The sequence below is a fragment of the Strongylocentrotus purpuratus genome, unplaced genomic scaffold (genome assembly GCF_000002235.5).
Source record: "Strongylocentrotus purpuratus isolate Spur 01 unplaced genomic scaffold, Spur_5.0 spur5_contig_816, whole genome shotgun sequence".
Taxonomy (NCBI): domain Eukaryota; kingdom Metazoa; phylum Echinodermata; class Echinoidea; order Camarodonta; family Strongylocentrotidae; genus Strongylocentrotus; species Strongylocentrotus purpuratus.
Window position 1 is genome coordinate 1,034,097 of NW_022145520.1, and position 14,087 is coordinate 1,048,183.

General features: G+C 40.3%; 1 protein-coding gene across 1 annotated transcript; it reads left to right on the forward strand.

The window, feature by feature from the left end:
- The first annotated feature begins 512 nt into the window (after positions 1-512).
- LOC575002 lies at positions 513-13,540 on the forward strand. The gene is made up of 9 exons (XM_030979404.1): positions 513-882; positions 2,454-2,501; positions 3,275-3,486; positions 4,063-4,152; positions 4,490-4,640; positions 8,522-8,704; positions 9,970-10,275; positions 10,795-10,997; positions 12,062-13,540. The coding sequence occupies exons 1-9, from the start codon at positions 513-515 to the stop codon at positions 12,596-12,598; spliced, it is 2,100 nt and encodes a 699-aa protein (XP_030835264.1). The 3' UTR covers positions 12,599-13,540.
- Positions 13,541-14,087: the final 547 nt, after the last annotated feature.

A 14,087-nucleotide genomic window follows, 5' to 3' on the forward strand; every position in this document is an offset into this window, starting at 1 on the left:
GCGGCGTAGGACAGCGTCGGTACAGGTGTTTATGATGCACCATGTATGAGTAAATAGTGAGTTCACATATAGGGAACATTGCAAATAGTGCAAACACTTACTAACTGATGTATCAATTTCCTTCTCCGGCTTTATTAGCTTAGTAATACCAAACGCAATTCGAAATCAACGTCTCGTGTGAAACGGATGTAACTTCTTAAAAATGAAGCACCGTTTAAGTTGGAGGGGTCAATACGTTTGCCCCCCCCCCCCTTATTTTTACACAAGAATTTCAGTGACAGGCATTGTGTTAAACATCTGAGGGAATAATAGCTATTTAGGTCCATGCAGTTTGTTGTTGTGTTGTTTTCTGTGTGCTTGGTTGTTTTTTGCAATATACATTCACATGATGCAAACGTTGTATATCGATGTATTGTAAGCCTGTAAACAAACATTAGTTATTATCATCTTCTTCTTCTTCCTGCTTTATTTCCCTCTTTCTTCCGGCCTCTTAGTCTAGATCTGTTTTCACAATGGAGACACCACGTAGTGTATGCGGTTACATGTTCGCCCTCCTCTTCCTAATGCCTGCGCTATCACTAGGCGCTTCTACCAAGCCCGTTCCAGAGCAGGTGAAATACGTCGGCATCTCCTACGATATCATCAAGGGAAACCCCGAGGGTAACCAAAAGACTGGAGGGGTCGACCCCGGGCTCTTGACGACTCGGCGTGTCTTGAAACTCACCTACGACAACGGGAAAGTGACGGCCGACAACGAGTACCGAGTGCCCGACGAAGTGGATTTCGTGCGACGTAGTAGCTCTTACACGTCGCAAGAGAAGGATACGTTTTACGGAACGAAAAGCTACGCCAAGAAGCTCTCCCATCAGGTGAATGTCGATGGTAAGCTGCTCGTTTTGTAGCCCCATGCAGGCGCGTACGCGGCGGGGGGGGGGGTTGAGGGTTGAACCCCCTCTCAATTTTGTATCTGTATGATTTTTGATGACCCCCCCCCCCTAAATATTTTTTTTTTAATACTAAAAAAAAAAAAAAAAAAAATTGTACCAAAGGGTGACCCCCAATAAGTGACCCTACCCCCCCCCACCCCCATGAGTCGTTGCGAATTTTTTGGGACCACAACCCCCCCCCCCCCCCCCGTTTATTCAGCGGCTGGCTGAGGCGTTGCGAAATTTTCGGCCCTATTTAAAAATGATAACCCCCCCCCCCCCCCCTTGAAAAAATCCTGCGTACGCCACTGGCCCCATGCTATATCGTGAAATACCCGTTTCACATGTTGCATCATTTTGATCGCGCTATTATCTGCGTTAATCAAGCTGGCAAAGCTGCGTTTATAGTCGCCAACGCAGTCCTGCGTTAGGCAGATGTCATTTCGTGCTTGATTAGTGGGCATGTTACAAAGGCGATGAAATTCAACAAATCGCAAACAGAGCGTTATCTAGCGAGTTTCTACGTAAATGACGTCACTCAATGGAAGTTTAATTCATTGCGCATTGAGACAGGGGGTGACGACACATGAACGGATGTTTCGTATTTTGTTTAAATAACGGGTGCGGATGGAGGGGATTCGAATAACTTTAAATTCCTTCTTTTCCGTGCCTTGACATTAGGGACTTTTAGAATGAGTGAACGAGAACACGACGAACGCCGACTGATCATGCGTGTCAACGTACTTAACTGCCCATGTTGGCTACAATTAGAAATCTTTTAGATTGCACTCGACGATATGCATGCAGGAAGTAACACGATAAACATCACGGACAAAGAAAGAGGACATTCCTCATTCTACCCTCAACAAAAGAACATCCCTTCACTGCTAATATGTAAATATGTGTAGAACAGGTGCATGTGACACCTGTTCTACACATTTCAGCATGTAAAGGCGCTTTATAAATGTCAATATGTATGTATGTATTGCATGTACTAGATTTAGGAAAATCAAGGTTGACGCATTCTCGATCGCCGACTGAGACCACGTGACGCAGGCGCAGTGCCTTAAAATGACGTCACACGTTGCAGTCAAAGCTCTTGACGTGCATTTCTAAAAGTCCCTATTTACGAGATGGGTAGTTCTATTGAAAACCCGGGCGTCAACACCGTATATGAAGAAGTTAAATTTGCTCAAGCGTGGGTATATAGAGGGCAGCACACGGACGTACGCACGGGAGCGGAATACCGGCGGAATACCTGGCTCAGATCAGTGTTATGTAGCGATCGTGAAGTTAGCTACTCACGAACGACTATATACCCACGCATGAACATCTTTAAGAACGAGTTTATTGTCGATTCTGTCTGTCTGTAAAAGCTGATCATTAACTTTTATGGGGTATCCTGCTATGGTATGCTTTTCTAGTCTATTTTTTTTTAATATATGGCAATCTACATGACTCAACGAATAGTATAAATCAATAAGTTTTATCTTTTTGTCCCTTTCATTCTCTCTTTTCACTCTTTAGTTGACGTTTCAGCTGTCTTCGCTAGCTTCCAGTTTGCTGCCAGCCATCGTAAGAGAGCTATCCTTACATGTTAATTCTAATGGGGGAGTGGGGGGGGGGGCGGTCTTGCTATTTGGGGGCGGAATGTTTACAGTTGGGCCCATCGACAATCATTTTGGGATTTAAATTTCTATCCGATATTTTTACTGCGCCCTGGGACGGTTCCAGGATTTTGTAAAAATGGTGGCGCAATTCCGAAGAATTTCCGACAAGCAAAACAAAAAAAGGGGGGGGGAGGCGACAGCTATTTCCTAAAATCCTCTTACAAGGAATGTATTATTTTGATTGAATCATGGTACGATAAACATATTACAAGGATCACATGATTGAACAAATTCAAGTATTATTCACGATAATACATGTGTTCGAACCGGTTCGTACTTAATGAACTTTAATATTTTTCAGAATTGTGTTAATCTCACAAAATTTTCCTTTGAGAGTTTCAGTTGTTTTCTTTTTTTTACGTGGTAGGCCTATTTCAAATTTATCTACAACATCTTTTTGAAATTCGCAGACCTCATGATCATAATGGAAAGCGACTTATATAATATTTAGAGATTGTTATAAAACCTCCTTCAGAAGTGCTAAAGTCGTCTTAACGTTACAATATGCAGATGATCAGTATTAGAAATATACATACTTCTTTTACATTGACACAAAAATTAATCAAACATTGCTTTGTAGATAAAATAATCATAATTTTTAAAGAAATTGAAAAGCGTATTTATTCAAAGGTGTCAAAATGTATCTTTTATTAACACTTCACATTTTCATGGTTTCAGAATACCAGTCCATCAAGAACGATGAAAATACCAAGGGTTACGTGTACTTCTCAGAGCAAACGATCCAGAACTATGGCAGTATTCGATACCTGGAGGCCCTCGCCAACACTGACGGGTTCGAGCCCAGTCGAGAGTTTCGTGTCGCCGTCTGTGGTCTGCCCACTACCTATGACAAAGCGGCCTACATGACATTCCTCTCTGACTGGGGAACGGTAAGGCTTTCCTCACCTTTAATTAGGATGATGATGATGATGATGATAATGATGATGTTGATAATGACAATGGTCACATCAACAACAACAATGATAATGATAATAATAATAATGTAATAATGATAATGTTAATAATAATAATAATAATAGTAGTAGTAATAATAATAATAATAATGATAATAATAATAGTAATACTATTACTACTAATAGTAATAATAGTCATAATATCATTGTTCTTCTAGAACCTAACCGCGCCAGCCTTTGGCATGTTTGGTTAAACATTACACTAGTCTCTCTCCATCCAGGTGGAGGGAATGGATAAATGGTAAATGAACGAGTCAATGATTCACAGCAATACTAATATATATTGATAATTTCGTGTAACCGTCAATAACACATGGCGGCTCAAAGGACCACTGACGAAAAATCAAATGCCAGAATGGTCGATTCCAAAGTGCGTTTTCATTTCCAAAATAAGGAAATACAGACGTAAAACGGACATTCTGAAGCATGACCTTCATAATTCCCCTTTCTTTATAAACGGTTGTTTCTTTTTCTCTTGTTTTACCAATGTAGCACGTCGTGACGGAGGCTCAATTGGGGTCTCGTTCGGGCACAACCTATCGTGAGGACACGTCATCTTTCATCAAAGATTCCACGAGAGATGTAAGCGATTACGTGAACCATAGCTCATCGAGAGAGATAGTTGTGACATGCGCATGCGCGTACGCGTTTATAATTATGTCACGTTTTGGAGTGACCAGCGGGGTGTTTCATAAAACTTGTCATCAGTGACAATTGAAAGTTTTTGTTATAAGCTAGTAAGATCCTTGCTTCTGATTGGTCATTAGTAGATTTGTCACTTATTTTTGTCATTTGTCATTGAAAAAAGAGAAATGGGTCCCTGAACAGTATTTTGCTTAAACGTCTAGAAATTAGTTTGAACCATGATTTATATTCATTGTTTCTCGCACCTTGTCTCGGTCTCTTGTTCTTCAAACAGATGTCCAACAGCGTAAGTGTTGGAGGTAGCTACAAAATCGTCTCTGCATCGTTATCAGTGGATATGGACAGGTTCACCAAGACTGCAGCATCGCAGGAAAAGTTCGGCAAAGTGTACAAAGAGTACACAGTGGGCAGCCTGGAGTATAATGGTACGTGTATTTTTGAAGATGAGGAACAAATCTTAAAGCCATACTTTACTAGAAGCACTATCGCAAAGTGCCCTCTAGGGCCATCTCATGTCAACTGTAGTTCGCTGCTTCCCTATAGCTGCGCTGTTCAATGGTTCTTGCGTCTAGTCCTGTGTCTGCGAAGTGGGAACTAAGTATTGTGTTACGCACTGTTGGCCAGTTCACCATGCGATCGCTCCGTCACTCCTTTAAATATGAAAATAGGGACTTTTAGATTTGTGTGGACTGATACGTGTGACGTCCATTCAAGGCAGTGCATTAAAAGGTCGTCGATCGTAGCAATCTCCATTGTCTTCGTGCGAATCTAAAAGTCTCTAATATAACAATGACATATTCCTTAATTCGAACCTGATTTCTATGGGGCATTAACGTATCGAAATCGCTCCTGAGTTGAATTTTCGAAACTATTTGCGATTGGGTTTAGGGTTCCAAACAACGATAACAACAGCAACAACAACAGTTGCAACAAATTCTCGTGTTGGACTCGTCAATATGACTGTCATCCTCCGAAAGAAGATGAGATCATACTGATCGAAACGTCGGCAACCCAGAGCTCGTACCTGAGCTCACCAGCCCGTTCATTTGCTCTTATTCCTTTGAAAAAATATCTCAGTGTAACCCTATAACTTTTACCTAAAATTAAGTTCTGTGCGGTAGGAAGTTCATCTTAATATTATATATCGAGTACTTATTGATGAGCTTCGAATATTACTTCCATATGCTAAAATGTTAAGCACTCCTTTTACAAAGTATGAAACGTACGTCTTATTTCTTGTACCAACATGCACTTATATTAAATATTATATCCTCATTTTATTTGCATCTTCTGTAAGTTGCGAGCAATTAAGCCTTCGAGTGCCATTCACAATTGTAAAAAACATGAATATGAACCATGCATGTCACCGTACCCGTTCGCACCAACGAACTCAAACCAAGTAGAAGGATTGTGTCCGTTCACGTTTCACGCAGCGCAATGGCACCGCTCGAGTGCGCCCGCCGCCATTTTGCGTAGTACAAGAAATCGCCTGCGCATACGTATTGTGTACAAGCTCCTATTGCAATTGGAGGAAGGGACGTCCAGAAACCAGGGTTTTATTGTTAGTTTTGGTGAAAAATATCTTTACATATATTGTTTATGCCCTTTTCCAAGTCCCATACAGATGTTTGATGACTTGAATATTGGAATAAGAGTGGCAGCTTGGACAGTAGGGGAGTTGAAATTTTAGGGTTTTTTTTGCATAAAGACTAAAAGAGCTAGACTATTTGTTAAATATCATTTGTGGTATTAGGCTAGTTTTGTCTCTTTCTGTGATAGAAAGAATATATCAAATTATTTAGGCTCTATCTATATAAATCACTCCCACTTTCTCTTTACACGCACTCGTAAATTCTCAGTCTTTGTGTTTCTCTTCCCACTCCCCCTCTCTCTATCCCCTTCTCTCCCTCCCTCTCTTTTTCTTTCACACTCCCCCTCTCCCCTTCTTTCTCTCTACCCCTTTCTCTACTCCCTCTCTCTTTCTCTCTATCCCCTTCTCTCTCTCCCTCTCTTTTTCTTTCACTCTCCCTTTCTTTCTCTCTATCCCCTTCTCTTTTTCTCTCCCCCTCTTTCTTTTTGTCTCTCTCCCCTCTCTCTTTCTCTATCCCTTTGATTCTTGGCACTGCAGAAGTAGGCCCACTGAATATTAATATTATTTCTTTTCTTTCCCTTGGGAGGCTACCATTTAGCTGCCAGATATTATTTTCATCCCATATAAGAAGTGTTAATTAATGACACATTGTGGCAACTATTCACATGTCTTTCCACATAATTGTGAATACTTTCATCTTTATTAAGTTTTTTTTTTAACCTTGGCATTGCACTATGTATTACATGAATGTATACAGTACATATTAAAGCATCCATGAACTATTGCAATGGTGGATATGAAGAAAAAAATCCTCAATGGTGTGGAAAAAACGTTCCTCAAGCAAGCAATCATGGCACATTATGTTTATACCGGCACATTTCTTATTCATTTTAACACACAGAGAAATAATCACATGTACATTATTTTGACTGACTACAATGTACAAAAGGCAAGATTTTCTCCCTTTTAGCACTCAAAACTTGAACATACTTCATTAAAAAACTAAACATCAACAAGATATAATACATTATGAATAAGTATTTCCCTCTCTTTGGTTTGTTCATGAAGCAATGTATGGATTCATCTGATTTCAGTGACTTCCTTATCTAATTTGACGAAACAATTTGTTTGTACACACATGTATGTGGCACTATGCCATCACCGAATACATTATCCATTATCAAGAAACATACGCACAATAATTTGTAAATAGCTTTGGGAACCATAAGTGATCAGAGTCAAGTTAAAAATACAAAATTTAAAGAAAATCCCTTTCCCTGAAACACGTTGACAATAATCCAGTTGTTTTTTTATTTCTTTGATGCCTCTTTCGCAAATTCTAATCTCAAATCTAATTTATGCAATCAGATTCAAACTATACCTAAACCTGTCAGACAGAAGACAGGCTAGTGTCAATAATAGAATCACACAATTCCTTTCTCTCTGGGTAAGCCTAGATGTATAAAACACAAAATAGACCAATAGGGCAAACATCGTAATAAATATCGTATACTATCCCTGTAGTGCACATTCTGTCATTTCAGTGGGAAGGAGAAGATGAAATAGTCTGTTTGAATTAGTATATTTATTTCATCAATGGTGAAATATTATGTAAAAAAATACACATAAATAAGATTGACCAATTTTTTTTACCCTTTTACAGCAGAAATCCCCAAATATTTCAAAATGTATATGTCTTTAAAGATATACATGTACCAGAATAATGGGAGCTTCGCAAAATATTGCCTGGTGTTTTTTTGTCTTGATTTGTATTTCAAGTGCTGTGCTTTACTAGGCCATATGAAATCACTACATAATCTACACATATTCATCTGAGGAGCAAGTTTTAGAGGACGTAGGAAGGTTCATGCAGGTAGCTTCTTTAACTGCCATGACTGACAGGTCGTATAACTTTCACAATGACCAACTTTGAGTAAAATTTCTTGTGTTTTACAACAATTTAAATGTCCAAAATTAAGGTGTAAATTTTGAGTAAATTCCAGTAAATTTCTTACAATAATGCTTGAAAGTCTGACGACTCACGGGAAATTGTGTCACTATATTAATACCAGCGCCGCGATGCAACATGTTCATAAGTTCAAGTTAATCTTCAAAGTAACTTGAACCAAGTTTCACCAAGTCAAACAAAGAAAGTGACCTGCTTATGCCCCAATGATCCCCCCCCCCCCCAAAAAAAAAAAAACAGTACAGTATTCTCTGGATATCATGTATTCGATATTATCGGTTTATAATACTTTGCAGCTCTGTGGAATTCAATATTTTTGATAGTTCATAGCCGATGTCATTAAACTCGAGCGAAAACAGTTCACAAACATGGAAATGAATAGATGGGACCGATGTTAATACACGCTTTAGTCTGTGGCTTTCTGCGTTAGGATTATCATGCAAAACTGTTTATTTTTAATGAAGTGATCACTTAACTATGAAAGGTTATTCCAGAGCCTCTTTTAAGGCGATTGGTGCAGTTGAAAGCTGCACAATATGGCATTTGCAGACGAAAGTTGAGCATACACATAGCACGTAGTCGCAGTTCGCTTTCACAACGCTCGTTCTATCCAAGATGGCGCACGGCGGTGCAATTCAGCGGTCTCGGAAAATCCTTCTACTTACTTGGATTTCGATGGTTCGCACTCGTAAACTAATTTGTGCTTTTTTTTCTTCTTTTTCCTCACCAAATTTCTGAATGTCTCCTAGAACCCATCAGCATAGATCTCATAGGGCTCAATGAAGTGTTGGATTCCAAGTTCTGGACCAGACAGACGGACTATGAAACCAGCGGAGATTGCCCAGCCAATTGGCAAAGAGGAACTATCCAAGCAAACATCTTGACAGCTTTCAATGATTATCCATCATACAATGATGTCACTCCTAGTGAAGGTAATATATGCAGTTTTAAGCCCCACCACACTAGTTTGGCCAGGAGGGATATGACCTCCATGTATGGTCACTGACAGGTGGTTATCTCATCAAATAACCTCTCAATTAACATAAGAAAAAGAGGTTCATAGAGGACCAATGGTCACCGATTAGGTATTGCTTGCTATATAGAGGGCGCAAGTAGCCAAGTGGTGCAGTGGGGCTTTAAGCTAATACTTTTTCACGTTGTTCACGAGGCATTGTTTGGCTGACGTAAAGAGGTAGGATGTCCAAGCTCTTTGGCTGACGCAAAGAGGTAGGATGTCTAAGCTCTTTGGCTGACGCAAAGAGGTAGGATGTCCAAGCTCTTTGGCTGACGCAAAGAGGTAGGATGTCTAAGCTCTTTGGCTGACGCAAAGAGGTAGGATGTTCAAGCTGTTTGGCTGACGCAAAGAGGTAGGATGTCTAAGCAGTGTGGCTGACGCAAAGAGGTAGGATGTCTAAGCTCTTTGGCTGACGCAAAGAGGTAGGATGTCCAAGCTGTTTGGCTGACGCAAAGAGGTAGGATGTCTAAGCTGTTTGGCTGACGTAAAAATGTAGGATGTCCAAGCTGTTTGACTGACGTAAAGAGGTAGGATGTCCAAGCTGTTTGGCTGACGCAAAGAGGTAGGATGTCTAAGCTGTTTGGCTGACGTAAAGAGGTAGGATATCCAAGCTGTTTGGCTGACGCAAAGAGGTAGGATGTCTAAGCTGTGTGGCTGACGCAAAGAAGTAGGATGTCTAAGCTCTTTGGCTGACGCAAAGAGGTAGGATGTTCAAGCTGTTTGGCTGACGCAAAGAGGTAGGATGTCTAAGCTCTTTGGCTGACGCAACGAGGTAGGATGTCCAAGCTGTTTGGCTGACGCAAAGAGGTAGGATGTTCAAGCTGTTTGGCTGAGAATCATGTAAATACCGAGTACTGAATTCTTGACGTAGTCAAGATAAAAGAGAGAAAAAATTACTGGAGTATAGGACCTACTGCAAAATTATTTCCTTTTGTAAACAGCAAAGGGCAAATGTTACCTTTTTGAGCAGATTTGATTTATGTATTCACTTCTCGAATCATGTATCATGGCAATGCGTGACAAATGTTAACTGATATTATTGGTAACTTGGTTTATGTGAAAATGTATTTGTAAATTCTGTATAAAATGTGAATCTTAATTGCAGTTGTTTGTTTATGAGAGGAAAGAATACAAACTTTATGTAAACAAAAATTGTTGTTTCTTTCTTGTCGATTTTGGCAGACATTCAGGTGACAATGACACTGGCATGGCCGGACGGAAAATACGCCCTGCCAGAGGCGGCGACACTAGCAGGGGATACGTGCCCGGCAACAGCATTCACGTGGGACTTCGGCATGTTGTACCAGAACACGGACACATCCGGGGCCAATACATGCTCCAAGGGGAATCATTTGACCAACTATTGTGACAATGAGTCCTTGAGGAGCTACTACTGCGTCAAGTCCACCCCGACAGCTTCATCAAGCTCGTGGTCCTGGATGCCTGGTGTGTACTGCATCTACAAAGTTGGCACAACCTGTCCAGACGGTGAGTCTCATAATGACTATATTCTAGAATTTGGCCGGTTCTTCATCAAGCCGCCGAAGATGGCGTTATCAACGAGTTCCTAATTATGCTCACCAGCCCAGCCTGACTAATAATTTTATGGCCGGGCATCTTAATTCAATGATCACGCTACCTTCGGCTGGTAGCAAGTAAGTAGGGGGAGGTAGCGTTTGTGTGGTGGAGATCAAAATTTGATAGGCCAGATTCAAGACTACATAATGACATGCAAAAAGAAAAACTGGTGACACTACAGTTATTATTCTATTGCATGGAAATGTATTGTACCTACAGCTATTAATTTAATAACATGTATCCTTGTAGGCTACCTTACACTATATATCCAAATCTTAGTTGCCAGGAGTTTTATGAAGGTGGTTGGTATCCAAAGACTTTAATTGTTCCAGTTGATACTTTCTACATGCAACTCCGGCCTCCTTTTCCCTTTCCCTTTTTAACGCTCTCTCTATCTCTCTCTCTCTCTCTTTCATTTTCATATTTCAGGGTTCACGGGTGGTAACATCAGATGGAACGATGTAAGTAGAGGGGTTGACCCGGACTATAACACGATGCCCGCGGGGACCTATACCGGTGGACCAACAGAGATCGAGTACTGTTGCCGTGAAGACGGCAGTGCCGCCAACCCAATCATCCTACCAGCGGAAAGCAGCTTTTACCTCATGAAATTCCATGGGGCATGTCAGACGGTAAGTGTCTAGGGTCACCTGACTCTTATTCAAATAGCTGAGGGTTCGAACCCCATCCCGGTACGAACGTCCTTTGAGGGTTCGAATCTCTGCGCGGTGTCCCTTCAAGGTGCCTGCCAAGACCTCACAACATTAGACAGGTAGTAAAGCTGCGATTTCACCTATTTTTCCCCCTCTTATTTCTTCACAGTGGGTCGCGCGCATAACTGGTTCTAGTGTCTTTTATTTTGAAATCCCATTTTATGACGTTGTATGGCGTTTTGCTAAACGTTTTTATATTAAGTTTTCTTCTATAATAATAATAATGAGTTTAATTACCCACGCACGCTTCATCAGCTTCAATGCTGTTCCTCCTGAGGGCCCTGCTATTATTATTACCCTAGCTATTGCCAGGTACCCATTTATACCTGGGTGAAGAGTGGCGAATGTGGATTAATATCTTGCCAACAGACGTTAGTGCCGGGCTGGGATTCGAACCCTCAACCCTTAGATTGAGAGTCAAGTGAACGAACCACTATACCACGATACTTCCACACCTCCTTTCTAGTAGGGTATACTAGACCTTCCTACCTGGCACTTTAAGCGTTATTAGACCAGGGGAGAGTTTCACAAAGATAAAGATCGAGTTTATGTTGGACTTCACTATGGTAGGCTATTCATGCCACTGTTTTACTGGCATTGGTCTCTCAAGGGACGTACAAATCATGGTCACAAATCTACATAATTTACATTTTTTGGATAGTTCTTTATTGAAGGATTTTTTTGTTATATCTAAAGATCATAACTAAGAGACCAATTCAACAGGGAGAGCAACCAGTGGCATGAATGGCCTGCCATAGTTCGGTCCAACTTAAGTCGATCTTAGTTTTGTACAACACACCCCTGGCATTTTGTTTAAAGTTGGCTCTCCTCACCCAGGGGTTTAATGAGTCAGCATTTATTCCTTGAAAAGGCACGGTGCGCTGATATTCAGTGGCCTTTGTGTCATGAGATATAATATAAGATATTACACTCATATCCGAAAAAGGCTTTACAAGTGCAGTCTTAACTTTTTTTTCGTGCAGGTACTTGGCATGACTGTAACGGAGGAATCTCTCGAGTGGGCTACCAAGGAAGCCAATCCCGTCGCGTGGCAGGATGGCGCACATCCTAAACCTGGCAATACGGGCCATAATGTCAAGATCTACTACTGCTTCTACCAGCCAGAAACGGTTGGGAAGAGAGGCCTTGGTCTCCTGAAGGAGGATGCAGGTGAAGTGAAGAAAGAACTGGAAGAAGTCAGAGAGCTCGTCAACTTGCTAGAAAACCAGCTCGATCATAGTAAGAGTGATGCACTTGAGAACAAGGAGACCGAGGACGAGGACAAGAGTGTTGAGTCTGCGGAGGTTGAGGAGACCGAGGACGAGGATAAGCGCGGTGGGTTGGCGGAGGAGGAGTTAAGGAAAGACGACATGGCGGGTGAAGACGAAGACAAGAAGTTCGAGGAAATAGTTCGGGCTATGGATCTTGAGCTGCGCCTGCGTGATATAGAGCATGAGGATGATGAAAATGTTCAAGCTCGGGAGCTCCTCAACTTACTCGCAAAAAGGGGAAGGAATTAAAAAAAACTTCAAATTTTCATGAAAAAGTGGTAAATTTTCATGAAAAAGTGGTACTTTTTCAAAATCCTGGTGTACGCGTTTAGTGTTATTTTTCAGTTACGTCAGCTTGCTAATGTACTTTATATAGAATAGATCAAATTTGAAATGTAATTATTTTTTTCAAAGTAAGGACTTATGATGCCTGTGCATTAAACCCATCTGGAAGTGTACAGATTGATGTTAATGCTTCTCTATTGAAATAAATGTTTACATCGTGAATTATAATAATAATAATAATAGTTCGTTCATATATATCGCATTTAAGGACCGCAGGCCCTTTCAAAGCGCTTTTCAGATATGTATATGTTTTTTTTTACATCAGAAGCGCAATTTGATTTATTTTTACATTGTCAACAACTTAAAGGGTAATCACTATCGCACTTCAAAATGCTCAAGGGGTTACAATTTTACAATACTTGTTTAGGAGTACACAAAATTCACGCGAAATCCTTATTTAGGGTGTACTTTGACTTCAGAAGAAATCCTCGTGAAGGGGGTGTCTGGAAAGCCAGTGGTCACGCATGCTACAGTATTTCTACTAGTTCAGAATCTGGCCTATTTAATTTTGATCTCCACCACACCCACGCAATATGCGACCTCCCCCCACTTACTTGCTGCCAGCCGAAGATGGCGTGATCATTAAAGTAGGACGCCCGGCGAAAAGCTGGGCTGTTGAGCGTACTAGCATGATTATGAGTTCGTTGATATAAATAACCGGCCGGATTCTGGAATATATTTTTACATGATTGAGACCCCTGAGAAAATGTCTAAAAGGCAACGGCATCATAACTACAAAGAGGATTACGTGTAATCTAGAGGTTGGGCTGACTTAGGCAAATGTGATATATATTGGGCATATAAGGCTTGGACGAGTAGGATCATAATTTATAGATTTGTTGTTGTTGATTTTTTTTTTTTGATTTTTTTTTTTTTTTTTTTGATTTTTTTTTTTGATTTTGATTTTGATTTTGATTTTGATTTTGATTTTTTTTTTGATTTTTTTTTTTTTGATTTTGATTTTGATTTTTTTTTTTTTTTTTTTTTTTTTTTTTTTGGGGGGGGGGGGGCTTATAGCATGGGGTAAAGCAAACTATTAATGGATATGCATGTAAAAGACTGCTGTGCGGTCTGGTGACTATTACGATGTATGCATTTTGTAGTGGTTAAGTGGGAACTCTGCCTTTCTCTCTTTCAGTCTTATACAACATAACTATATCAATTTCATTTAAAATTGTAAACGGAATATAGGCCTTATGTACATAGTATACAATCAACATCAATGTGGGGGCAAAGTATTGTCTTTGGTAAAGGTCTTGTGAAGTGAATTAAAATAAAATGATACTTACCACAAAACTTTGTATGCACTCTTTGAACGTAGGCATATATGGATTGTAATAAAGCTAAAGTTAAGTTTGTGTCATATATCGATTACAGTGTAAAATAAAGCCTG

Bases quoted from the DNA above. Each gene is read 5' to 3' on its own strand.
- LOC575002 (XM_030979404.1), top strand. From the start codon at position 513: ATGGAGACACCACGTAGTGTATGCGGTTACATGTTCGCCCTCCTCTTC. The intron at 4,153-4,489 runs GTAAGCGATTAC...TTCTTCAAACAG, and splicing joins TCAAAGATTCCACGAGAGAT to ATGTCCAACAGCGTAAGTGT. The intron at 4,641-8,521 runs GTACGTGTATTT...AATGTCTCCTAG, and splicing joins GGGCAGCCTGGAGTATAATG to AACCCATCAGCATAGATCTC.